This window comes from Falco rusticolus, chromosome 22, assembly GCF_015220075.1.
Source record: "Falco rusticolus isolate bFalRus1 chromosome 22, bFalRus1.pri, whole genome shotgun sequence".
Taxonomy (NCBI): domain Eukaryota; kingdom Metazoa; phylum Chordata; class Aves; order Falconiformes; family Falconidae; genus Falco; species Falco rusticolus.
The window spans coordinates 338,616-365,287 of NC_051208.1; the positions used below are offsets into that span (position 1 = coordinate 338,616).

General features: G+C 63.5%; 1 protein-coding gene across 11 annotated transcripts in view; it reads left to right on the forward strand.

The window, feature by feature from the left end:
- SYNGAP1 (synaptic Ras GTPase activating protein 1) overlaps window positions 1-26,672 on the forward strand; it is a 39,207-nt gene that overhangs the window by 11,536 nt on the left and 999 nt on the right. For 4 of the 11 annotated variants that reach the window (XM_037371950.1, XM_037371960.1, XM_037371957.1 and 1 more), the window contains 14 exons: window positions 3,229-3,382; window positions 3,467-3,565; window positions 4,744-5,298; window positions 6,630-6,774; window positions 7,573-7,717; window positions 7,802-8,038; window positions 8,941-9,142; window positions 10,088-10,263; window positions 10,511-10,552; window positions 11,550-12,381; window positions 13,356-13,529; window positions 14,957-15,168; window positions 21,808-21,908; window positions 24,215-24,283. In XM_037371950.1, coding sequence (XP_037227847.1) covers window positions 3,229-3,382; window positions 3,467-3,565; window positions 4,744-5,298; window positions 6,630-6,774; window positions 7,573-7,717; window positions 7,802-8,038; window positions 8,941-9,142; window positions 10,088-10,263; window positions 10,511-10,552; window positions 11,550-12,381; window positions 13,356-13,529; window positions 14,957-15,168; window positions 21,808-21,908; window positions 24,215-24,283 — 3,143 coding nt within the window. Of the gene's footprint in view, window positions 1-3,038; window positions 3,059-3,228; window positions 3,383-3,466; window positions 3,566-4,743; window positions 5,299-6,629; window positions 6,775-7,572; window positions 7,718-7,801; window positions 8,039-8,940; window positions 9,143-10,087; window positions 10,264-10,510; window positions 10,553-11,549; window positions 12,382-13,355; window positions 13,530-14,956; window positions 15,169-21,807; window positions 21,909-24,214; window positions 24,284-26,672 lie in introns of all 11 variants that reach the window. The other 7 variants (XM_037371956.1, XM_037371958.1, XR_005101633.1 and 4 more) reach the window with 6 other exon arrangements.

Consider the following 26,672-nt stretch of genomic DNA (forward strand, 5'->3'; position numbering starts at 1 on the left):
AGGTCCCCAGTGTCCCCATATGGATCAGGGGATCAGGTCCCCAGTGTCCCCATGTGTGACAGGTCCCCAGTGTCCCCACTGTCCCCATGTGGATCAGGGGATAGGTCCCCACTGTCCCCATGTGGGGCAGGTCCCCAGTGTCCCCAGTTTCCCCATGTGGGGCAGGTCCCCAGTGTCCCCACTGTCCCCATGTGGGGCACGTCCCCAGTGTCCCCGTTGTCCCTATGTGGGGCAGGTCCCCAGTGTCCCCATGTGGGGCAGGTCCCCAGTGTCCCCATGTGGGGCAGGTCCCCCCCGCCCTGCAGGGCAGCTCCCTGTCATGTTGTCCCCCCTCGCTTTGGGGACACGTTGGGGACCGGGTGGCCGGGCAGGTGGCAGGTGGCACCAGCACCGTTTATAGCCGGAGCCAGTGGGTGGGAGCCGGGTGCAGGATCCGGCCTGGCACCCAGCCCAGTGTCACTGTCACCGTCACCGGAGCTGCGATGGGGTACGGTCCCCTGTCCCGGGGTGGGGGGGATGTGTCCCATGTCCTTAGTGTCCCCTTTGGATGTCCCTTGTCCCTGGGGAGATGGTCACCCAAGAGGGTCTCTTGCCCTCAGGGTCTCCCTTGAGCCAAGGGACGTCCCTTGTCACCAGGAGCTGGTCTCCAGGGGGTCCCTCGTTCCCAGGGATGTCCCTTGTCACCAGGAGCTGGTCCCCAGGGGGTCCCCCATCCCCAGGGATGTCCCTTGTCACCAGGAGCTGGTCCCCAGGGGGATGAGGGCTCCTGTCCCCAAGGATGTCCCTTGTCACCAGGAGCTGGTCTCCAGGGGGTCCCTCGTTCCCAGGGATGTCCCTTGTCACCAGGAGCTGGTCCCCAGGGGGATGAGGGCTCCTGTCCCCAAGGATGTCCCTTGTCACCAGGAGCTGGTCTCCAGGGGGTCCCTCGTTCCCAGGGATGTCCCTTGTCACCAGGAGCTGGTCTCCAGGGGGTCCCCATCCCCAGGGATGTCCCTTGTCACCAGCCACGGGTGGATGCTTTGGGGAGGGAGGGGGTCCTTTGGGATGTCCCCTGGAGGGACATCCCTTGTCCCCAGCCTCAGGGGGATGCCCTGAGGAGGGAGGGGGTCCCTTGGGATGTCCCCTGGAGGGACGTCCCTTGTCCCCAGCCTCAGGGGGATGCCCTGAGGAGGGAGGGGGTCCCTTGGGATGTCCCCTGGTGATGGTGGGGGTGTCCCTTGTCCCCCCAGGGAGGGGGGTGCCTGCTCGCCAGGGTATTTTTAGCCCCGCTGCCCCCGCCACGCTGGTGCCGGTGACACAGTGACAGTGACGGCAGCCGGGAGCGGTGGCCGCGGGGACAGGGATGAGGACGAGGATGGGGACGCTGCTGACGTAGCCCCGGAGCTAAATATAGCACCCGGGGGCGGCTCACCTGCACCAGCTGCCGGGGGGGTGGGGGGTGGAGGGCTGCGTCCCCCTCTTGTGGGGGGCTGGATGGCTGAGCCCCCAATTTTGGGGGGGCTGGATGGCTGGGTCCCCGTTTTAGGGGGCTGGATGCCCAGGTACCTGTTTTGGGGGGCCTGGATGGCTGGGTCCCCCTCTTGTGGGGGGGCTGGATGGCTGGGCCCCCAGTCTGGGGGGGCTGGATGGCTGGGCCCCCGTTTTGGGGGGCTGGATGGCTGGGCCCCCAATTTAGGGGAGTTAGATGCCCAGGTACCTGTTTTGGGGGGGCTGGATGGCTGGGTCCCCCTCTTTTGGGGGGCTGGATGGCTGAGCCCCCAATTTTGGGGGGCTGGATGGCTGGGTCCCCCTTTTTTCGGGGGGGCTGGATGGCTGGGTCCCCGTTTTGGGGGGGCTGGATGCCCATTTACCTGTTTTGGGGGGGCTGGATGCCCAAGTACCTGTTTTGGGGGGCTGGATGGCTGGGCCCCCAATTTGGGGGGGCTGGACGGCTGGGTCCCCCTTTTTTCGGGGGGTGCTGGATGGCTGGGCCCCTGTTTTGGGGGGCTGGATGCCCAGGTACCTGTTTTGGGGGGGCTGGATGGCTGGGTCCCCCTCTTTTGGGGGGGCTGGATGGCTGAGCCCCCAATTTTGGGGGGCTGGACGGCTGGGTCCCCCTTTTTTCGGGGGGGCTGGATGGCTGGGTCCCCGTTTTGGGGGGCTGGATGCCCAGGTACCTGTTTTGGGGGGCCTGGATGGCTGGGTCCCCCTCTTGTGGGGGGGCTGGATGGCTGAGCCCCCAATTTGGGGGGGCTGGATGGCTGGGCCCCCGTTTTGGGGGGCTGGATGCCCATTTACCTGTTTTGGGGGGCTGGATGGCTGGGTCCCCCTCTTGTGGGGGGGCTGGATGGCTGTGCCCCCCTATTTCGGGGGGGCTGGATGGCTGGGCCCCCGTTTTGGGGGGCTGGATGCCCATTTACCTGTTTGGGGGGGCCAGATGTGGGTCCCCCTCTTGTGGGGGGGGCAGATGGCTGGGTCCCCGTTTTGGGGGGGGCCAAATGACTGTGTCTCTGTTCTGGGGGGGTCCAGATGGCTGGGTTCCTGTTTGGGGGGGCTGGATGGCTGAATCCCCATTTTGGGGGGGCTAAGTGACTGGGTCTCTGTTCTGGGGGGGGGGGGATGGCTGGATCCCCCTCTTGTGGGGGGGCTGGGTGCCTGGGTCCCCATTTTGGGGGGGGCCAGGTGGCTGGGTCCCTTTTTTGAGGGGGCTGGACGCACAGGTCCCCCTTTTTTGGGGTGGGGGTCCCCAGATGCCTGGGTCCCCTCTGTTCAAGGGGTGTCTGGGCACCGGGGTCCCCCTTTTTTGGGGTGGGGGTGCCTGGATGCCTCCCGCCCCCCGTTGGTCTCCCCATGGGGCTGGAGGTGCTGAGCGGGGTCTCCCCCGGGGTCCTTTTCGGTGGGGGGTGGGGGTCCCCATGGGGAGGTGACGCTGGGGGTTTGGGGGGTGGGGGTCGCTCCCGGGTGTCCCCCCCCTCCGTGTGTGTCCCCCCGTCGTCCCCCCCCCCGTGCCCTGACTCTGTCTCTCTCTGTCCGTCCCGGTGCCGCGGACGCGTCCCCAGGTCCCGCGCGGATGCCCCAGGTACCCCCCACCCCCGCACCGCCACGGTCACCCCCCGCTCGCGTGCCACCACCACCACCACCACCACCACCCCCACCACCCCCCTGGGCACCTCCCCAGCTCCCCCCCACGCCCCCTCCCCCTTGCCACCAACCCCCCCCCCCGAGCATCCCCCCGCACCGTCCCTGCAGGGCCCGGCTGATGCAGAGCTTCAAGGAGTCGCATTCCCACGAGTCGCTGCTGAGCCCCAGCAGCGCGGCCGAGGCGCTGGAGCTCAACCTGGATGAGGACTCCATCATCAAGGCCGTCCACAGCAGCATCCTGGGCCAGGAATTCTGCTTCGAGGTAGGAGCCCGACCTCCTCATTGCCTCCCCGTTGGCCATCGGCGTGGTTGGGGGGCGGTTGTGATGGTGGCGCGTCATCCCTAGGTGACCACGGCCTCGGGGACCAAGTGCTTTGCCTGCCGCTCGGCTGCTGAGAGGGACAAGTGGATCGAGAATCTGCAGAGGGCGGTGAAGCCCAACAAGGTGAGGGGGGGATCGCGGTGGGGGTGGTCAACTGGTAGGGATGGTCAAGTGGTAGGGGGTGTTGGTGGTCAACTGGAATGGATGGGGATGGTCAGTTGGTGGGGATGGTCAACGGGTATGGGTGGGGATGGTCTGCTGGTGGGGATGGGATGATCAGCTGGTGGGGGTGGGGATGGTCTACTGGTGAGGATGGTCAACTGGTAGGGGGTGTTGATGGTTAACTGGAATGGATGGGGATGGTCAGTTGGTGGGGATGGTCAACGGGTATGGGTGGGGATGGTCTAGTGGTGGGGATGGGATGATCAGCTGGTGGGGGTGTTGATGGTCTAGTGGTGGGGATGGGATGATCAACTGGTGGGGATGGTCAAGTGGTAGGGGGTGTTGGTGGTCAACTTGAATGGATGGGAATGGTCAATTGGTGGGGATGGTCAACTGGTGGGGATGAGGATGGTCAGCTGGTGGGGATGCTGATGGTCAACTGGAATGGATGGGGATGGTCAATTGGTGGGGATGGTCAACTGGTGGGGATGTTGATGGTCAACTGGAATGGATGGGGATGGTCAATTGGTGGGGGTGGAGATGGTCAACTGGTGGGGATGTTGATGGCCAACTGGTATGGGTGGGGACAGTCTACTGGTGAGGATGGGGATGGTCAACTGGTGGGGATGGGGATGGTCAGCTGGTGGGAATGGTCAACTGGTGGGGATGCTGATGGTCAACTGGTATGGGTGGGGATGGTCAGCTGGTGGCTATGGAGATGGTCAGCTGGTGGGGATGGTCGGTGGTAGGGACGGAGATGGTCAACTGGTAGTGATGTAGTGATGGGATGCTTGGCGGGTGGAAATGGGATGGTCAACAGGTGGGGATGGTCAACCGGTGGGGACGAAGTGGTCGTCTGTTGGGGGTGGAGATGGCCCACTGGTGGCAGTGGAGGTGGTTGCTAGTGGTGATGTCCCCAGGGCTCACCCTGGCCCTTGGGGTCACTGGTCCCGGTGGCCACTCTCAGCTGGGGTTTCCCCCTGGTGTCCCCCTGCCCCAGAGTCACTGTCCCCATCTACCCCCACCCCTGGCTCCCCCTGATCTGTCCCACCACCCTGGCCTCTCCCCCTCCCAGATATCCTCACCCCACGCTGTCCCCACGTCCCCTGCTGACCTCCCTCCCTCCCACCCCTCCTCAGGACAACAGCCGGCGGGTGGACAATGTCCTGAAGCTGTGGGTGATCGAGGCGCGAGACCTTCCCCCCAAGAAACGCTACTACTGCGAGCTCTGCCTGGACGACATGCTCTACGCCCGCACCACCAGCAAGGCGCGCACCGACAACGTCTTCTGGGGAGAACATTTTGAGTTCAACAACCTGCCGGCCGTCCGCACCATCCGCCTGCACCTCTACAAGGACACCGACAAGAAACGCAAGAAGGACAAGAGTAACTACGTGGGGATGGTGAGCATCCCCATCGCCAGCGTCACCGGGCGGCACTTCGCCGAGCAGTGGTACCCGCTCAGTCAACCCAGCGGCAGCAAGAGCAAGGCGGGTTGTCCGGCGCTCCGCGTGAAGAGTCGCTTCCAGACCATGAGCATCCTCCCCATGGAGCTCTACAAGGAGTTCGCCGAGTACGTCACCAATAATTACCGGATGCTTTGCGCCGTCCTGGAGCCCGTGCTCAGCGTCAAGAGCAAGGAGGAGGTGGCCTGCGCGTTGGTGCACATCTTGCAGAGCACCGGCAAGGCTAAGGTGGGGGGCTGGGGGTTGGGGAGGGGTGGAGGATTGAGGATGGAGGGATGGAGGGGTGGAGGGTGGATTGAGGGAGGAATGGAAGGAGGATAATGGATGAAGATAGATGGATGGATGGATGGATGGATGGATGGATGGATGGATGGATGGATGGATGGATGGGTGGATGGATGGGTGGATGGATGGATGGATGGATGGATGGATGGGTGGATGGATGGATGGATGGATGGATGGATGGATGGGATGGATGGATGGATGGATGGATGGATGGATGGATGGATGGATGGGTGGATGGATGGATGGGTGGATGGATGGATGGATGGATGGATGGATGGGTGGATGGATGGATGGATGGATGGATGGATGGATGGATGGGTGGATGGATGGATGGATGGATGGATGGATGGGTGGGTGGGTGGATGGATGGATGCATGGATGGATGGATGGATGCATGGATGGATGGATGGATGGATGGATGGATGGATGGGTGGATGGATGCATGGATGGATGGATGGATGGGTGGATGGATGGATGGATGGATGGATGGATGGATGGATGGGTGGATGGATGGATGGATGGATGGATGGATGGATGGATGGGTGGATGGATGGATGGATGGATGGATGGAAGGTGGATGGATGGAAGGTGGATGGATGGATGGATGGATGGATGGAGAATGGAGAGAGGATGGATGGGTAGAGGATGGATGGATGGATGGAGGATGGAGGATGAAGGCATGAAGGATGGGTGGTGAAGAGAGGGAGAATGGATGGATGGATGGATGGATAATGGATGAAGGATGGATGGACGGAAGATGGATGGATGGATGGAAGATGGATGGATGGAGAACGGAGAGAGGATGGATGGGATGGAGGGATGAATGGATGGATGGATGGAGGATGGAGGATGAAGGGATGAAGGATGGGTGGTAAGGGAGGGAGAATGGATGGATGGATGGAGGATGGATGAAGGATGGATGGATGGAAGATGGATGGATGGATGGATGCAAGATGGATGGATGGAGAACGAAGAGAGGATGGATGGGATGGATGGATGGATGGATGGATGGATGGATGGATGGATGGAGGATGGAGGGATGAAGGATGGGTGGTGAAGAGAGGGAGAATGGATGGATGGATGGATAATGGATGAAGGATGGATGGATAATGGATGGATGGATGGATGGATGGATGGATGGATGGATGGATGGATGGACGGATGGACGGATGGACAGAAGATGGAAGCAGGACACTCGGAGGCATGGAGGGTGGGCTGGGCCAGCCTGGCTGGGCTGCAGGCAGGCGCTGGGCTGCCCTGACGGCCGTGGACAGGACTTCCTGTCGGACATGGCCATGACGGAGGTGGATCGCTTCATGGACCGGGAGCACCTGATCTTCCGGGAAAACACCCTCGCCACGAAAGCCATAGAGGAGTACCTGAAACTCATCGGCCAGAAATACCTCAAGGATGCCATTGGTAAGCTCCACCGGAACTCGGGGGTCCCCGTCATGGCCAGGGGTCCCTGTCATGGCCAGGAACCCCATCAGTATGGTTGTGGGATGGTGGGTGGTCCCCACATGTGGTCATGTCCCCTTTGGCATGGCCATGGGATGGTTGGGTGGTCCCTTCTCATGGTCATGTCCCCATTAGGGTGCAGTTGGGTGGTCCCCAGTCCCTGCCCATAGCCAGATCCTCATGGGCATGGCCATGGCCATGGGGTGGTTGGGTGGTCCCTTCTCATGGTCATGTCCCCATTAGGGTGCAGTTGGGTGGTCCCCAGTCCCTGCCCATAGCCCGATCCTCATGGGCATGGCCATGGGGTGGTTGGGTGGTCCATTCTCGTTGCCACGTCCCCTTTGGCACGGCTGTGGGGTGGCTGAGTGGCCCACTCATGTGGCCGTATCCCCACTGGCATGGCCATGTGATGTTGGGTGGTCCCTTCCCATGGCCTTAGGACAGTTAGGTGGTCTCTTCTCATGGCTGTGGGCCCATGGTTATGGTCATGCAATGGTTGGGTGGTCCTTTCTTATGATCATGTCCCTGTTGGCATGACCAGGGGATGGTTGGGTGGTCCCTTCTCATGGCCATGTCTCCATTGAGGTGGTCTGGCTGTGGGACAGTTGGGTGGTCCCCAACCCCCGTCCACTTCCAGGTCTTCATTGGCATGAGGATGAGATGGTTGGGTGGTCCCTTCCATGTCCCCATTGGGTTGACTTGGCTGTGGGACAGTGGGGGGGGTCCCCGGTCCCCTCTGACGTCCCCGTCCTCACCCAGGCGAGTTCATCCGGGCGCTGTACGAGTCGGAGGAGAACTGCGAGGTCGACCCCATGAAGTGCTCGGCCTCCACCTTGGCCGACCACCAGGCCAACCTCCGCATGTGCTGCGAGCTCGCCCTCTGCAAGGTGGTCAACTCGCACTGGTGAGTCCTTGGGGCTGGGGACATCCCCCCAGTGTCCCCACCACAGGTCCCTGACCATCTTGTGTGTGTCCCACCACCCCCCAGCGTGTTCCCACGGGAGCTGAAGGAGGTCTTCGCCTCGTGGCGGCTGCGATGCGCCGAGCGGGGTCGCGAGGACATCGCCGACCGGTTGATCAGCGCCTCGCTCTTCCTGCGGTTCCTCTGCCCTGCCGTGATGTCCCCCAGCCTCTTCGGCCTCATGCAGGAGTACCCCGACGAGCAGACCGCCCGCACCCTCACCCTCATCGCCAAGGTCATCCAGAACCTGGCCAACTTCACCAAGTGAGCGCCCAGCGTGGAGGGGAGAAGGTTGGGGGAGGGGGTGACGGTGCTCAGGTGGAGGGAGGGATGGGAGGAGGGTGGTGGGGGACGCAGGTGGGCAGGGAGGAGGATGGAGGGATGGTGGAGGGAAGGTGGATCCGTAGGTCTATGGGTGCGTTCATGGGTGGATGGAGAGTGAATGGATGGATGGACCGAAGATGGACAGATGGACAGAAGATGGATGGATGGTTTGATGGACAGATGGACTGAAGGTAGATGGATGAGATGATGGATGGAAGGTGGATGGATGAGATGATGGATGGTGGGTGGAAGGTGGATGGATGACTTGAGAGATGGATGAGTTGGAAAATGGACAGGTGGAGATGAGATGGCTGGGGGAGTTGATAGATCATGGACAGATGAGTTGATGGATGATGGGCAGAAGATGGTTGGATGAGTGGACGGATGGGCAGAAGATGGAGGGATGAACTGATGGGTGGACAGAGGAGGAAGAATAGGAAATGGATGGATGAGTTGGTAGATGAACGGATGAGTTTACGGGTGGGTGAGCAGAGAAGACAGATGATCAGAAGGTGGATGTGTTGATGGATGATGGGTGGAAAATGAGCGAGTTGAGTGGGTAAGGTGGTGGATGGAGGGAGCAGCAGATGGCTAGGTGGATGATGGATGGATTCATGGGTGGATGGAAGATGGATGGATAGAAGGAAGGAAGATGGGTGGATGAGTTGGTTGGTAGATAGCTGGATGGAGAGCAGGGCTGGATGAAGGCCAGACGTGGCTTTATGAAGGGATGCCTGGAAGCTGGAGGGACAGAAGGGATGGAGGGTGGTGGGCAAGGCTGGTGGGGGGGACAACAACCATCCAAGGGGCCAGAGCAGACCCTGCTGAGCTCCTGCCCACAGGTTTGGCAGCAAGGAGGAGTACATGGCCTTCATGAACGAGTTCCTGGAGCTGGAGTGGACCAGCATGCAGCAGTTCCTCTACGAGATCTCCAACCTGGACACCCTCACCAACAGCACCAGCTTCGAGGGCTACATCGACCTGGGCCGCGAGCTCTCCACCCTGCACGCCCTCCTCTGGGAGGTCATGTCCCAGCTCAGCAAGGTACCCCTGTCACCTGGGACCCCCGTGGTGGAGGGTCACCTGGGTCCTCTCCTGGGTGATGGGCAGGGGCCTGGACACCTAGGTTCTCCCTAGTTTTGGGATCCTGGACATCTGGGTGGCCCTGGAGGGGCATTTTGGGGTCCTATGCACCCCTGTTCCCCAAAAGGAGGTCACCAGGGTCCCATCCACCCATGTCCCACCATGGGAGGTCATTGGGGTCCCAGCCCCACTGTGTCCCACCACGGGAGGTCATTGGGAAGCCACCACTGGGTCACTGGGTGCCCCCCAGGTGTGGCCATTGGGGTCCCATCCACCCATGTCCCACCACAGGAGCTCACTGAGGTCCCATCCACCCATGTCCCACCATGGGAGGTCACTGGGGTCCCAGCCCCACTGTGTCCCACCACGGGAGGTCATTGGGAAGCCACCATTGGGTCACCCCAAGGGTGGTCACTGGAGTCCCATCCACCCATGTCCCACCACAGGAGCTCATTGGGGTCCCATCCACCCATGTCCCACCATGGGAGGTCACTGGGGTCCCAGCCCCACTGTGTCCCACCACGGGAGGTCATTGGGAAGCCACCATTGGGTCACCCCAAGGGTGGTCACTGGAGTCCCATCCACCCATGTCCCACCACAGGAGCTCATTGGGGTCCCACCTACCTGTGCCCCTCACAGGGGAGGTCATGGGGTCCCAGCCCCACTGTGTCCCACCACGGGAGGTCATTGGGAAGCCACCATTGGGTCACCCCAAGGGTGGTCACTGGAGTCCCATCCACCCATGTCCCACCACAGGAGCTCATTGGGGTCCCACCTACCTGTGCCCCTCACAGGGGAGGTCATGGGGTCCCAGCCCCACTGTGTCCCACCACGGGAGGTTACTGGGGTGCCAGGGCGTGGGGTGGGGACAGGTGGTTGACCTGCCCCCCCCCCCCCCCCCCCCAGGAGGCCCTGCTGAAGCTGGGCCCACTGCCCCGGCTGCTGACGGACATCAGTGTGGCCCTGCGCAACCCCCACCTGCAGCGGCAGCCGAGCCAGGGGGAGCGGCTGCCCCCCAAGGGGCTGGTGCTGCGGGGACCCTCGGCTGACCTCCAGCCCTACCTCGTCCGTGACCTCAACAGGTGAGGACCCCCAGGAACCACCCCGCTGTCCCCCCCCGTGACGCCCCCCCGTCCCCACGGTACCTCCACATCCTCATAGCATCTCCACATCCTTGTGATAGCTCCTCATCCCGCCCCGTGTCCCCCCCGCTGTGTCCCCCCCTGTCCCCGTGGTGTCCCCATGTGTCACCCTGATGGCCCTCAGTCTCACCTGGGGTGGCTTCCCACCACCACGGGTCCCCGTGGTCACCCCTCTCTGCCCCTGCAGCTCTGTTGACCTCCAGTCCTACATGGTGCGGGGCCTCAACAGGTGGGTGATGGGGATGGGGTGGGGACAATGAGGGGTGGGGATGGTGGTGGGATAGGGATGGGGACAACAATGAGGTGAAGATGGTGATGGGGTGGGGACAGAGATGGGATTGGGATGGGGATGGAAGTGGGGATGGAGATGATGGAGACGGAGATGAGGATGGGATGGGGTTGGGGGTGAGGATGGGATGGGATGGAGATGGGATGGGGTTGAGGATGGGGATAGGAATGGAGACGGGACTGGGATGGAATGGGATGGAGATGGAGGTGGGATCACGATGGGATGATGATGGAGATGGGGTTGGGGCTGGAGATGGAGATGGGATCACGATGGCATGATGATGATGGGCTTGGGACTGGAGATGGAGATGAGGTGGTTATGGAGATGGGCTTGGGGCTGGAGATGGAGGTGGGCTGGTGATGGAGATGGGCTTGGGGCTGGAGATGGAGGTGGGCTGGTGATGGAGATGGGCTTGGAGCTGGAGCTGGAGGCGGGCTGGTGATGGAGATGGGCTTGGAGATGGAGGTGGGCTGGTGATGGAGGTGGGCTTGGGGCTGGAGATGGAGATGGGCTGGTGATGGAGATGGGCTTGGAGATGGAGATGGGCTGCTGATGGAGGTGGGCTTGGGGCCGGAGATGGAGGTGGGCTGGTGATGGAGATGGGCTTGGGGCTGGAGATGGAGATGGGCTGGTGATGGAGATGGGCTTGGGGCCGGAGATGGAGGTGGGCTGGTGATGGAGATGGGCTTGGGGCCGGAGATGGAGGTGGGCTGGTGATGAAGATGGGCTTGGAGATGGAGGCGGGCTGGTGATGGAGATGGGCTTGGAGATGGAGGTGGGCTGGTGATGGAGATGGGCTTGGAGATGGAGGTGGGCTGGTGATGGAGGTGGGCTTGGGGCCGGAGATGGAGGTGGGGATGGAGACAGGGCTGGGACAGGAACATGGCTGAGGCCACCATGAACACCGCTCTCAGCACCACCCCCCCCGCCCCCCCAGCTCCATGGAGGTGCCCCGCCTGCCCTCCCCGCCGCAGGAGAAGGGGCCGCAGGAGGTGCTGGTCCTGAGCCGCCCCCCCCTGGCCCGCTCCTCCCCCGCCTACTGCACCAGCAGCTCCGACCTGACGGAGCCCGAGGGGGGCCGGGGGGCTCTGGGGGTGGGCAAGAGCGTCTCCATGCTGGACCTTCAAGACGGCCGCGTTGACAGCGTCCCGAGTTTGCCCGCCGAGCTGCTCGCCGCCGGTGGTCCAGCCCCGGGGGGGGCCGGAGGGGGGCTGCGTCCCGGCCGCCTCTCGCAGGGCAGCGCCTCCAGCCTGGCCCCCCCTCGGTTGGGGGTACCCGAACCGGGGGGGCCGCAGTTGCGGGTCCCCCTTTCCTTCCAGAACCCTCTTTTTCATTTGGCGGCCGACGGACCCTTGCGAGGACCCGAGCCGGGGGGTGAGGGACCCTTCGCCCCCCCCCTGCACGGGTACAGCAAGAGCGAGGAGCTGGCGGCGCCCCCCCCCAAGCACATCACCCACAGCCACAGCTACAGCGACGAGTTCGCCCGGCCGGGGGGGGACTTCGGCCGGCGGCAGCTCTCCCTGCAGGACAGCCTGGCCCCCCCCCAGATCACCATCGGGGCCCCCCCACCCCCCACCCCTCGGGGGGCTCGGGCGGGGAAAGGTGGGGGGGCAGGGCAGGGGGCCCTAGGGGTGCCCCCCAAACCCCGGCCGGCCAGCGGGAACCTGCTGGCGTCCCCCGAACCGGCTTACGGACCCCCCCGCTCCCGGCAGCCCTCCCTGGCCAAGGAGGCGTCGGTGGCTGGGATGAAGCCACCGGTCACCAAGCAGGTGGGGGGGACACGGGGGCGTGGGGAGGTGGGGGGGGGCGGGGGGCGGGGGGGGACATGGGGACAGGGGAGGGATGGGGGGGATGGGGGACATGGGGACAGGGGAGGGATGGGGGCGATGGGGGACATGGGGACAGGGAGGGGATGGGGGGGATGGGGGACAGGGGGACAGGGAGGGGATGGGGGGGATGGGGGACATGGGGACAGGGGAGGGATGGGGGGGATGGGGGACATGGGGACAGGGAGGGGATGGGGGGATGGGGGACATGGGGACAGGGAGGGGATGGGGGGGATGGGGGACATGGGGACAGGGAGGGGATGGGGGGGATGGGGGACATGGGGACAGGGAGGGGATGGGGGGGATGGGGGACATGGGGACAGGGAGGGGATGGGGGGGATGGGGGACATGGGGACAGGGAGGGGATGGGGGCGATGGGGGATGTGGGGACAGGGAGGGGATGGGGGGGATGGGGGACATGGGGACAGGGAGGGGATGGGGGGGATGGGGGATGGGGGACATGGGGGCATGGTGGGGATGGGGGATGTGGGGGCTGTGGGGGACATGGGGACATGGAAGGGATGGGGGACAAGGTAGGGGTGGGGGACATGGGGACATGGGAGGGACAGGGGACAAGGTAGGGGTGGGGGACATGGGGACGTGGAGGGGATGGGGGACACGGGGGCTGTGGGGGACGTGGTGGGCACATGGACATGGTGAGAACATGAGGGCTGTGAGGGACACGGGTTCACTGGGGACCTAAGGGGACATGGTGGAGACGGGGGGATGTGGCAGGGACGGAGGACATCGGGGACATTATGGGGTGGCATGGTGGGGAGGGGGCCATGGGTGACACGGGCCGTGGCGGGGCTGGATGGACATGAGGGGCTTTGTGGGGACACGCTGGAGATGGGGAGAGCTGCTGTGGGGACAAGCGGTGGGGACAAGAGGGACCGAGCTTGTCCTTGTGCCCCCAGGCCTCGCAGACGCCGTCGACGCTGAACCCGGTGATGCCGGCGGCGGAGCGCACGGTGGCCTGGGTGTCCAACATGCCGCACCTCTCGGCCGACATCGAGAGCTCCCACATCGAGCGCGAGGAGTACAAGCTCAAGGAGTACTCCAAGTCCATGGACGAGAGCCGGCTGGACCGGGTAGGGACCACCGACGGACCCCCGCGTATGGGGCTGGGGGTCCTGGGAATCCGGGTGTCCAGGTCCCAGGAGATGATCCTGATGGACCCAGGTCCTGGGGACCCAAGTGTCCAGGCCCCAGGAGATGATCCTGATAGACCCAGGTCCTTGGGACTCAACTCCCAAGAGATGACCCTGATGGACCCAGGTCTTGGGAACCCAAGTGTCCAGGTCCCAGGAGATGATCCTGATGGACCCAGGTCCTTGGGACCCAACTCCCAAGAGAGGACCCTGATGGACCCAGGTCCTGGGGACCCAAGTGTCCAGACCCCAGGAGATGATCCTGATGGACCCAGGTCCTGGGGACCCAAGTCCCAACAGATGTCCCTGATGGACCCAGGTCTTGGGAACCCAAGTGTCCAGGTCCCAAGAGATGATCCTGATGGACCCAGGTCCTGGGCACCCAAGTGTCCAGGTCCCAAGAGATCATCCTGATGGACCCAGGTCCTTGGGACCCAGCTCCCAAGAGATGACCCTGATGGACCCAGGTCCTGGGGACCCAAGTGTCCAGGTCCCAGGAGATGATCCTGATGGACCCAGGTCCTGGGGACCCAAGTGTCCAGGCCCCAGGAGATGATCCTGATAGACCCAGGTCCTTGGGACCCAAGTCCCAAGAGATGATCCTGATGGACCCAGGTCCTGGGGACCCAAGTGTCCAGGTCCCAGGAGATGATCCTGATGGACCCAGGTCCTTGGGACCCAGGTGTCCAGGTCCCAAGAGATGATCCTGATGGACCCAGGTCCTTGGGACCCAAGTCCCAAGAGATGACCCTGATGGACCCAGGTCCTTGGGACCCAGGTGTCCAGGTCCCAAGAGATGACCCTGATGGACCCAGGTCCTTGGGACCCAAGTCCCAAGAGATGACCCTGATGGACCCAGGTCCTGGGGACCCAGCTCCCAAGAGATGACCCTGATAGACCCAGGTCTTGGGGTACCAAGTGTCCAGGTCCCAGGAGACGATCCTGATGGAGCTAGGTCCTGGGGACCCAAGTCCTAGATGACCCTGATGGACTTGGGTCCCAGTAGATGACCCTGATGGACCCAGGCGTCCAGGCATCCCCTGTGGTGGAAACCAAGGTGTCCAGGCATCACCACGAGTGGTCCCAAATGTTTAGGTGTCATCATGGTGGGGACTCAGGTGTCCGAGTGTCACCAGAGTTGGTCCCAACTCTGGGTGTCATCTTGGTGGAGACCTTGATGTTCGGTCATGACCATGGTGGGGGACCTTGATGTTTGGGCATCACCATTGTGGAGATCTAGGTGTCTGGGCACCACCACGGTGGAGACCCAGGTGTTTGGGTGTCACCATTGGGGGACCCACGGTGTCTGGTGGCGGTGGGGGTGGGGAGGTGCCACCACCAGCACTCTGCAGTGTGGGCTGTGGCAGGTGAAGGAGTACGAGGAGGAGATCCACTCGCTGAAGGAGCGGCTGCACATGTCCAACCGCAAGCTGGAGGAGTACGAGCGGCGCCTGGTGTCGCAGGAGGAGCAGACGAGCCGCATCCTGCTGCAGTACCAGCACCGCCTGGAGCAGAGCGAGAAGCGCCTGCGGCAGCAGCAGGCGGAGAAGGACTCCCAGATCAAGAGCATCATCGGCAGGTGAGGGAGGGACCCGGCCCCGGGGACAGCGAGGGGACACTGGGGACGCGGGGACACAGAAGGAGATGATGGACATGGTGGAACGGGGATGACATGGGGACACAGAGGGACATGGGGACACAGGAGGAGATGATGGACATGGTGGAACAGGGATGACATGGGGACACAGAGGGACATGGGGACACAGGAGGAGACGAGGGACATGGTGGAACAGGGATGACATGGGGACACAGGAGGAGATGATGGACATGGTGGAACGGGGATGACATGGGGACACAGGGACATGGGGACACAGGAGGAGATGATGGACATGGTGGAACGGGGATGACATGGGGACACAGGGACATGGGGACACAGGAGGAGATGATGGACATGGTGGTACGGGGATGACATGGGGACACAGAGGGACACAGGAGGACTTGGAGGCAATAGATGGACATGGAGGGTGTAGGGACACAGGGACATGGGAACATGGAGGGACATGGAGCGTATGGGGACACTGGGGACGTGGAGACACAGAAGGAGATGATGGACATGGTGGAACGGGGATGACATGGGGACACAGAGAGACATGAGGACACAGGGACATGGGGACACAGAAGGACTTGGAGGCAATAGATGGACACAGAGGGACATGGAGGGACATGGAGCGTATGGGGACACAGAGGGACATGGAGTGTATGGGGACACAGAGGGACATGGGGACACAGAAGGAGATGATGGACATGGTGGAACAGGGATGACATGGGGACACAGAGGGACATGGGGACACAGAAGGAGATGATGGACGTGGTGGAACGGGGATGACATGGGACACAGAGGGACATGGGGACACAGAAGGAGATGATGGACATGGTGGAACGGGGATGACATGGGGACACAGAGGGACATGGGGACACAGAAGGAGATGATGGACATGGTGGAACGGGGATGACATGGGGACACAGAGGGACATGGGGACACAGGAGGAGATGATGGACATGGTGGAACGGGGATGACATGGGGACACAGAGGGACATGGGGACACAGGAGGAGATGATGGACATGGTGGAACGGGGATGACATGGGGACACAGAGGGACATGGGGACACAGAAGGAGATGATGGACGTGGTGGAACGGGGATGACATGGGGACACAGAGGGACATGGGGACACAGGAGGAGACGAGGGACATGGTGGAACGGGGATGACATGGGGACACAGAGGGACACAGGAGGACTTGGAGGCAATAGATGGACATGGAGGGTGTAGGGACACAGGGACATGGGGACATGGAGGGACATGGAGCGTATGGGGACACTGGGGACGTGGAGACACAGAAGGAGATGATGGACATGGTGGAACGGGGATGACATGGGGACACAGAGAGACATGAGGACACAGGGACATGGGGACACAGAAGGACTTGGAGGCAATAGATGGACACAGAGGGACATGGAGGGACATGGAGCGTATGGGGACACAGAGGGACATGGAGTGTATGGGGACACAGAGGGACATGGGGACACAGGAGGAGATGATGGACATGGTGGTACGGGGATGACATGGGGACACAGAGGGACACAGGAGGACTTGGAGGCAATAGATGGACATGGAGGGTGTAGGGACACAGGGACATGGGGACATGGAGGGACATGGAGCGTATGGGGACACTGGGGACGTGGAGACACAGAAGGAGATGATGGACATGGTGGAACGGGGATGACATGGGGACACAGAGAGACATGAGGACACAGGGACATGGGGACACAGAAGGACTTGGAGGCAATAGATGGACATGGAGGGTGTGGGGACACAGAGGGACATGGGGACACAGAAGGAGATGATGGACATGGTGGAACGGGGATGACATGGGGACACAGAGGGACATGGGGACATGGAGTGTATGGGGACACGGGACGTGGAGACACAGGAAGAGATGGTGGACATGGTGGAACGGGGATGACATGGGGACACAGAGAGACATGAGGACACAGGGACATGGGGACACAGAAGGACTTGGAGGCAATAGATGGACACAGAGGGACATGGAGGGACATGGAGCGTATGGGGACACAGAGGGACATGGAGTGTATGGGGACACAGAGGGACATGGGGACACAGGAGGAGATGATGGACATGGTGGAACGGGGATGACATGGGGACACAGAGGGACATGGGGACACAGGAGGAGATGATGGACATGGTGGAACGGGGATGACATGGGGACACAGAGGGACATGGGGACACAGGAGGAGATGATGGACATGGTGGAACGGGGATGACATGGGGACACAGAGGGACATGGGGACACAGAAGGAGATGATGGACGTGGTGGAACGGGGATGACATGGGGACACAGAGGGACATGGGGACACAGGAGGAGATGATGGACATGGTGGAACGGGGATGACATGGGGACACAGAGGGACATGGGGACACAGGAGGAGATGATGGACATGGTGGAACGGGGATGACATGGGGACACAGAGGGACATGGGGACACAGGAGGAGATGATGGACGTGGTGGAACGGGGATGACATGGGGACACAGAGGGACATGGGGACACAGGAGGAGATGATGGACATGGTGGAACGGGGATGACATGGGGACACAGAAGGAGATGATGGACATGGTGGAACGGGGATGACATGGGGACACAGAGGGACATGGGGACACAGGAGGAGACGAGGGACATGGTGGAACAGGGATGACATGGGGACACAGGAGGAGATGATGGACATGGTGGAACAGGGATGACATGGGGACACAGAGGGACATGGGGACACAGGAGGAGACGAGGGACATGGTGGAACAGGGATGACATGGGGACACAGGAGGAGATGATGGACATGGTGGAACGGGGATGACATGGGGACACAGGGACATGGGGACACAGGAGGAGATGATGGACATGGTGGAACGGGGATGACATGGGGACACAGGGACATGGGGACACAGGAGGAGATGATGGACATGGTGGTACGGGGATGACATGGGGACACAGAGGGACACAGGAGGACTTGGAGGCAATAGATGGACATGGAGGGTGTAGGGACACAGGGACATGGGAACATGGAGGGACATGGAGCGTATGGGGACACTGGGGACGTGGAGACACAGAAGGAGATGATGGACATGGTGGAACGGGGATGACATGGGGACACAGAGAGACATGAGGACACAGGGACATGGGGACACAGAAGGACTTGGAGGCAATAGATGGACACAGAGGGACATGGAGGGACATGGAGCGTATGGGGACACAGAGGGACATGGAGTGTATGGGGACACAGAGGGACATGGGGACACAGAAGGAGATGATGGACATGGTGGAACAGGGATGACATGGGGACACAGAGGGACATGGGGACACAGAAGGAGATGATGGACGTGGTGGAACGGGGATGACATGGGGACACAGAGGGACATGGGGACACAGAAGGAGATGATGGACATGGTGGAACGGGGATGACATGGGGACACAGAGGGACATGGGGACACAGGAGGAGATGATGGACGTGGTGGAACGGGGATGACATGGGGACACAGAGGGACATGGGGACACAGGAGGAGATGATGGACATGGTGGAACGGGGATGACATGGGGACACAGAGGGACATGGGGACACAGGAGGAGATGATGGACATGGTGGAACGGGGATGACATGGGGACACAGAGGGACATGGGGACACAGAAGGAGATGATGGACGTGGTGGAACGGGGATGACATGGGGACACAGAGGGACATGGGGACACAGGAGGAGACGAGGGACATGGTGGAACAGGGATGACATGGGGACACAGAGGGACATGGGGACACAGGAGGACTTGGAGGCAATAGATGGACATGGAGGGTGTGGGGATGGAGGAGGACATGGGGACTTGGAGGAACATGGAGGACATGGGGACACAAGAGTGACATGGGGACACAGAAGAACATGAAGGTCAGAGGAACATGGGGACACAGAAGATGAGGGACATAGTGGGATATGGGTGACATGGGGACACAGAGTGACATGGGGATGCAGGAGAACATGGAGGACACGGAGAGGGACATGGGGACCCAGGGATGTGGGGACACAGAAGAACACGAAGGACAGAGGGACATGGGGACACAGGTGGACACAGGATCTGGGGACACAGAGGGACATGGACATGGGGACACAGGGACATGGGGAACATGAGGGAGATGGAGGGACATGGAGGATATGGGGACATGCAGGACATGGAGGGACACAGGGACACTCAGGGCCATGAGGACACAGAGCGACATGGGGGACACCTGGACACAGCAGGACATGGGGGGTGTCCCCTCATGTCCCCAGGCTGGTGGCAATGTGATCCCAGTGTGGCCTGTCCCCACCATGTCCCTGGGTGTCCCCACCATGTCCCTGGGTGTCCCCACCATGTCCCTTGGGTGTCCCTGGTGGGGTGGTGGCAGCGTGACCCTGAGGTGTCCCTGCAATGTCACTGGGGTGTCCCCACATGTCCTTGGGGTGAGTGGTGGTGGGTCCCCAGGGGGGGTGTCCCCATGGGTGGCAGCATGTCCCTTGGGGGGGTGTCCCCACCCCGGTGGTGTCCCTGGGGGGGGGGGGGGGTTGTCCCTGTGACCTGGGGGTGCCCCTGGGTGTCCTTGGGGGTGGTGGGGTGTCCCCTGGGGGTGTCCCCTGTCCTTGGGTGTCCCTGGGGGCTGTCACCATGTCCCTGGGTGTCCCCAGGGGGGTCCCCATTGCCTGGGGTGCCCCTGAATGTGTCCCCATGTCCCTAAGGGTGCCCCTGGGGGTGTCCCCATGAGGTGAGGATGTCCCTGGGGGTGTCCCCATGACCCAGGGTGTCCCTGGAGGTGTCCTCAGGGGTGTCCCCATGCCCCAGGGTGTCCCTGGGGTGTGTCCCTGGGGGTGTCCTCAGGGGTGTCCCCATGACCCAGGGTGTCCCCATGCCCCAGGGTGTCCCTGGGGGGTGTCCCTGGGGGTGTCCTCAGGGGTGTCCCCATGCCCCAGGGTGTCCCCATGCCCCAGGGTGTCCCTAGGGGTGTCCCTGGTGGTGTCCCCATGACCCAGGGTGTCACATGACCCAGGATGTCCCCAGGGGTGTCCCCAGGGCTGTCCCCATGACAGGGTGTGCACCTATGGGTGTCCCCAGGAGTGTCCCCATGACCTAGTGTGTCCCTGGGGGTGTCCCCATGAACAGGGGTGTCCCCGGGGGTGTCCCCATGACCCAGGGTGTCCCCAGGGGTGTCCCCATGACCCGGGGGTGTCCCCATGACCCAGGGTGTCCCCATGACCAGGGATGTCCCTGGGGGTGTCCCCATGACCCAGGGTGTCCTTCGGGGTGTCCCCATGACCTGGGGGTGTCCCTGGGGGTGTCCCCATGACCCAGGGTGTCCCCAGGGGTGTCCCCATGACCTAGTGTGTCCCTGGGGGTGTCCCCATGAACAGGGGTGTCCCCGGGGGTGTCCCCATGACCCAGGGTGTCCCCAGGGGTGTCCCCATGACCCGGGGGTGTCCCCATGACCCAGGGTGTCCCCATGACCAGGGATGTCCCTGGGGGTGTCCCCATGACCCAGGGTGTCCTTCGGGGTGTCCCCATGACCCGGGGGTGTCCCTGGGGGTGTCCCCATGACCCAGGGTGTCCCTAGGGGTGTCCCCAGGGTGTCCCCATGACCAGGGATGTCCCTGGGGGTGTCCCCATGACCCAGGGTGTCCTTCGGGGTGTCCCCATGACCCGGGGGTGTCCCTGGGGGTGTCCCCATGACCCAGGGTGTCCCTAGGGGTGTCCCCAGGGTGTCCCCATGACCAGGGATGTCCCTGGGGTGTCCCCATGACCCAGGGTGTCCTTCGGGGTGTCCCCATGACCTGGGGGTGTCCCTGGGGGTGTCCCCATGACCCAGGGTGTCCCCAGGGGTGTCCCCATGACCCGGGGGTGTCCCTGGGGGTGTCCCCATGACCCAGGGTGTCCTTCGGGGTGTCCCCATGACCCGGGGGTGTCCCTGGGGGTGTCCCCATGACCCAGGGTGTCCCTAGGGGTGTCCCCAGGGTGTCCCCATGACCAGGGATGTCCCTGGGGGTGTCCCCATGACCCAGGGTGTCCTTCGGGGTGTCCCCATGACCCGGGGGTGTCCCTGGGGGTGTCCCCATGACCCAGGGTGTCCCTAGGGGTGTCCCCAGGGTGTCCCCATGACCAGGGATGTCCCTGGGGGTGTCCCCATGACCCAGGGTGTCCTTCGGGGTGTCCCCATGACCTGGGGGTGTCCCTGGGGGTGTCCCCATGACCCAGGGTGTCCCCAGGGGTGTCCCCATGACCCGGGGGTGTCCCTGGGGGTGTCCCCATGACCCAGGGTGTCCTTCGGGGTGTCCCCATGACCAGGGATGTCCCTGGGGGTGTCCCCATGACCCAGGGTGTCCTTCGGAGTGTCCCCATGACCCGGGGGTGTCCCTGGGGGTGTCCCCATGACCCAGGGTGTCCCTAGGGGTGTCCCCAGGGTGTCCCCATGACCAGGGATGTCCTTGGGGGTGTCCCCATCCCCCTGGCGAAGCCTGGCCCCCGGGAAGGTTGTCCCCAAGAGGCGTCCCCGGGGGTGGCAGCGGGACCCCGGGGGGTGTCCCCGTGTCCCCGGGGTGCCCCCCCCGGGGGTGGCAGCGTGACCCCGGTGAAGCCTGGCCCCGCAGGCTGATGCTGGTGGAGCAGGAGCTGCGCAGGGATCACTTGGGCGCCCACGACCCCCCCGAGGGCCGGCGGCGGCTGCTCGACGCTCAGGTGGAAATTACAATGTCATTGCTCTGCTCCGTGTGACATCGGCCATCCCACGCCGCGCTGGGGACGGGGCCCGGGGCGGGGGGGCACCCATGGGTGGGGGGACCCCGAGGGGGTGATGGGCACCCATGGGTGGGCCGATGGGCACCCCTAGAGGGTCGTATGGACATCGTTGGGGGGGTTCTGTGGGCGGGGGGGGTCACCTTTGGGTGTGGGGGTTCACCTTTGGGTGGGGGGTATGGGCACCCATGGGTGGGGGGACCCCGAGGGGGTGATGGGCACCCATGGGTGGGCCGATGGGCACCCCTAGAGGGGCGTATGGACATCGTTGGGGGGGTTCTGTGGGCGGGGGGGGTCACCTTTGGGTGTGGGGGTTCACCTTTGGGTGGGGGGTATGGGCACCCATGGGTGGGGGTACCTCGAGGGGGTGATGGGCACCCATGGGTGGGCCGATGGGCACCCCTAGAGGGGCATATGGACATCGTTGGGGGGGTTCTGTGGGCGGGGGGGGTCACCTTTGGGGGGAGGGGGTCACCTTTGGGTGGGGGGGTTCACCTTTGGGTGGGGGGTATGGGCACCCATGGGTGGGGGTACCTCGAGGGGGTGATGGGCACCCATGGGTGGGGGTATGGGCATGTCTGGAAGGGTGTATGGACATCGTTGGGGGGGGGTGGTGGTGTCTGTGGCCACCCTAGGGTGGGGGGGCACCTTTGGGTGGGGGGTATGGGCACCCATGGGTGGGGGGACCCCGAGGGGGTGACGGGCACCCATGGGTGGGGGTGGGGGTACCCCTAGAAGGGTGAATGGAGATCGCTGGGGGGGTTCTGTGGGCAGGGGGGGGTCACCTTTGGGTGGGGGGGTTCACCTTTGGGTGGGGGGTATGGGCACCCATGGGTGGGGGGGACCCCGAGGGGGTGATGGGCACCCATGGGTGGGGGTGGGGGTACCCTAGAGGGGCGTATGGACATCGTTGGGGGGGGGGGTGTCTGTGGCTGGGGGGGACACCTTTTGGGGGGGGGGTATGGGCACCCATGGGTGCGGGGACCCCAGGGGGTTACGGGCACCCTGGGGGGGGGGGCGTATTGGCATCCCACCAGGGTTACTGGGGGGTACTGGGCCCCCCTGGGAGGTTACTGGGGGGGCTGTGGGCACCACTGGGGGGGTATTGTCACCCCCGGGCGGGGGGGGGTGTTGGTGACCTATGGGGGGGGATGGTCACCTGTGGGGGCTGTAGGGGGCCAGGGTTGTCCCTAGAGGGGACATGGGGATGGCGGGGGGGGGGGGAGGGGGGGCGGGGACTTGGTGGCATCTGGGGGGAGGGAGATTATGGCCCCTGGTGGGGGCAGGGGGGGGGACAGAGCCACCCCTGTGGGGCCCTGAGGGGGGGGAACATGGGGACCCATGGGGGGGGGGGCACGACAGGGTCACCCCTGGGGGGGGACACAGGGACCCCAGGGGGGGCACAGCCACCCCCTGGGGGGGACAGGGCCACCCCCAGTGGGGACCTGGTGACCCACAGGGAGATGGGGGGGGGTCGGGGCCACCCCCAGGGAGAACAGGGTCACCCCTGGGGGGACATGGTCACCCCTGGGGGGGGGACAGGGCCACCCCCGGTGGGGACAAGGCCACCTCTAGGGGGGACACGGGGTCCCCTCTGGGGGACAGGGCCACTCCTGGGGGTGCACGGTCACCTCCGGGGGGGGGACAAAGCCACCCCAGGGGGACATGGTCACCCGTGGGGGGGGACAGGGCCACCCCAGGGGGGACAAAGTGACCCCCCCAGAGGGGACAGGGCCATCCCCGGTGGGCACAGGGCCACCCCTGGGGGGACAAAGTGACCCCCCCAGGGGGGACAGGGCCACCCCTGGGGGGACAAAGTGACCCCCCCCAGGGGGGACAAGGTCATCCCTAGTGGAGACAGGGCCACCCCTGGGGGGACACGGTCCCCCCAAGGGGGGGGACACAGGCCACCTCCAGGGAGGACATCAGAGGGACATGGGGGGGGGGGCGGGGTGACAGAGCCACATCCCCCCCCCCCCCCCTCGCCTAGGGACAGGGCCACCAACATGTCCCCAAGGCCACCTCCCCCCCCCCCCCCCAAGCGACGGGGCTGGTGACAGACCCCCTCCTTGGGTTGGGGTTCCCCCCCGCCACCGCAGGGCCACCCCCTCAAGGCCACCACCGGGGACACGGTGTGTCCCCAAGTCCTCCCCTCCCCCCCCCCCCCCCCCATCCCCCGAGTCCCCCCGCGGGGACAAGCGTGTCCCCCCGCGGTGGCCCTGACCCCCCCGTGTCTCTCTTCGTCCTAGCTGTCCGTCAGGTAGCGCGGGCCAGCCCTGCCATTGTCACGGGACCCTCGGCCTCCGGTGACACGCCAGGTGGGTCCTCCCGTCCCCGTCCCTGTCCCCATCCCCCCCTTCCCCTAGGTAGCACCCAGGGGACATCGGGGAACCCTTGGGGACACAGTGCTGGAGTGTCCCCCATGTTCCTCCTGTGGCCCCGTGTCCCTCAGGGACATTGGGAACCCTTGGGGACATGGAGCCAGGATGTCCCCAAGACCTTCTTGTGTCCCCATGTCCCTGAGGGACATTGGGAACCCTTGGGGACATGGAGCCAGGATGTCCCCAAGATGCTCTTGTGTCCCCATGTCCCTCAGGGACATTGGGAACCCTTGGGGACATGGAGCCAGGATGTCCCCAAGACCTTCTTGTGTCCCCATGTCCCTGAGGGACATTGGGAACCCTTGGTGACATGGAGCCAGGATGTCCCCAAGATGCTCTTGTGTCCCCATGTCCCTGAGGGACATTGGGAACCCTTGGGGACATGGAGCCAGGATGTCCCCAAGACCTTCTTGTGTCCCCATGTCCCTGAGGGACATTGGGAACCCTTGGTGACATGGAGCCAGGATGTCCCCAAGATGCTCTTGTGTCCCCATGTCCCTCAGGGACATTGGGAACCCTTGGGGACATGGAGCCAGGATGTCCCCAAGACCTTCTTGTGTCCCCATGTCCCTCAGGGACATTGGGAACGCTTGGGGACATGGAGCCAGGATGTCCCCAAGACGCTCTTGTGTCCCCATGTCCCTGAGGGACATTGGGAACCCTTGGGGACATGGAGCCAGGATGTCCCCAAGACCTTCTTGTGTCCCCATGTCCCTCAGGGACATTGGGAACCCTTGGTGACATGGAGCCAGGATGTCCCCAAGATGCTCTTGTGTCCCCATGTCCCTCAGGGACATTGGGAACGCTTGGGGACATGGAGCCAGGATGTCCCCAAGACCTTCTTGTGTCCCCATGTCCCTCAGGGACATTGGGAACCCTTGGGGACATGGAGCCAGGATGTCCCCAAGACCTTCTTGTGTCCCCATGTCCCTGAGGGACATTGGGAACGCTTGGGGACATGGAGCCAGGATGTCCCCATGTCCCTGAGGGACATTGGGAACCCCTGGGGACATGGATCCAGGTGTCCCCCTGTCCCTGAAGGACACTGAGGACCCTTAGGGACACGCAATGCTGGACTGTCCCCATGTCCTCTGGACAATGGGAACCCCTGGGGACACAGACCTGGGGTGTCCTCATGTCCCCAGGACAGTGGGAACCCTTGGGGACATGGATCTGTGTGTCCCCATGTCCTTCTTGTGTCTCTGTGTCCCCCTGGGGACACTGGGAACCCTTGGGGACATGGATCTAGGGTCACCCATGTCCTCCTTGTGTCCCCTCGGGACACGGAGAACCTTTGGGGCCATGGTTCCAGGGTGTCCCCAGGTCCTCCCTGTGTCCCCATGTCCCCTGGACACTGGGGAACCCCTGGGGACACGGATCCAGGTGTCCCCATGGTCCCTCTTGTGTCTCCGTGCTTCCCTGGGGACACCGGGAGCCCTCAGGGGACATGGATTATGACACGTCCCCATGTCCCCATGACACTGGGGAACCCCTGGGGACATGGACATTGGCACGTCCCTCTTGTGTCCCTCAGGGACATGGGGGACCCCTGGGGACATGGATCCCGGGTGTTCCCGTGTCCTCGTGTCCCCCTCCAAGGACATTGGGGACCCTTGGGGACATGTGTCCCAGGTGTCCCCATGTCCCTCCTGTGTCCGGGTAGGACCTTGTCCCCTCCCTGGCACCTTCCATCCCGAGCCATCCCAGGGGACGTGGATCTGGGATGTCCCCATGTCCCTCTCCTTGTCCCATGTGTCCCCCCCCCCGGCACCCCCGTGACACAGATCCGGGGTGTCCCTGACCCTCCTGTGTCCTGGCCAGGATGTGCCACGGGGACGTCCTTGTCCCCTTCTGGTGTCCCTTGTCCCCTGTCTGTCCCAGGAGACATGGACCCAGGGTGTCCCCATGTCCCTCTTGTGTCCCCATGTCCCCCAGGGACACTGGGAACCTTTGGGGACATGGACCCAGGGTGTCCCCATGTCCCTCTTGTGTCCCCGTGTCCCTCCTGTGTCCCCATATCCTCTTGGGGACATGGATCCAAGGTGTCCCCATGACCCTTGGGACACCAGGGAGTCCTGGGGGACATGGATCTGCAGTGTCCCCATGTCCTTCCTGTGTCCCCATGTCCTTCCTATGTCCCCATGTCCCCCAGGGACACTGGGAACCCTTGGGGACATGGAGCCAGGAGGTCCCCATGACACTTCTGTGTCCCCACGTCCCCCAGGGACACTGGGAACCCTTGGGGACATGGATCCGGAGTGTCCCCACGTCCCCCAGGGACGCCTTGGGGACATGGATCCAGGTGTCCCCATGTCCCTCCTGTGTC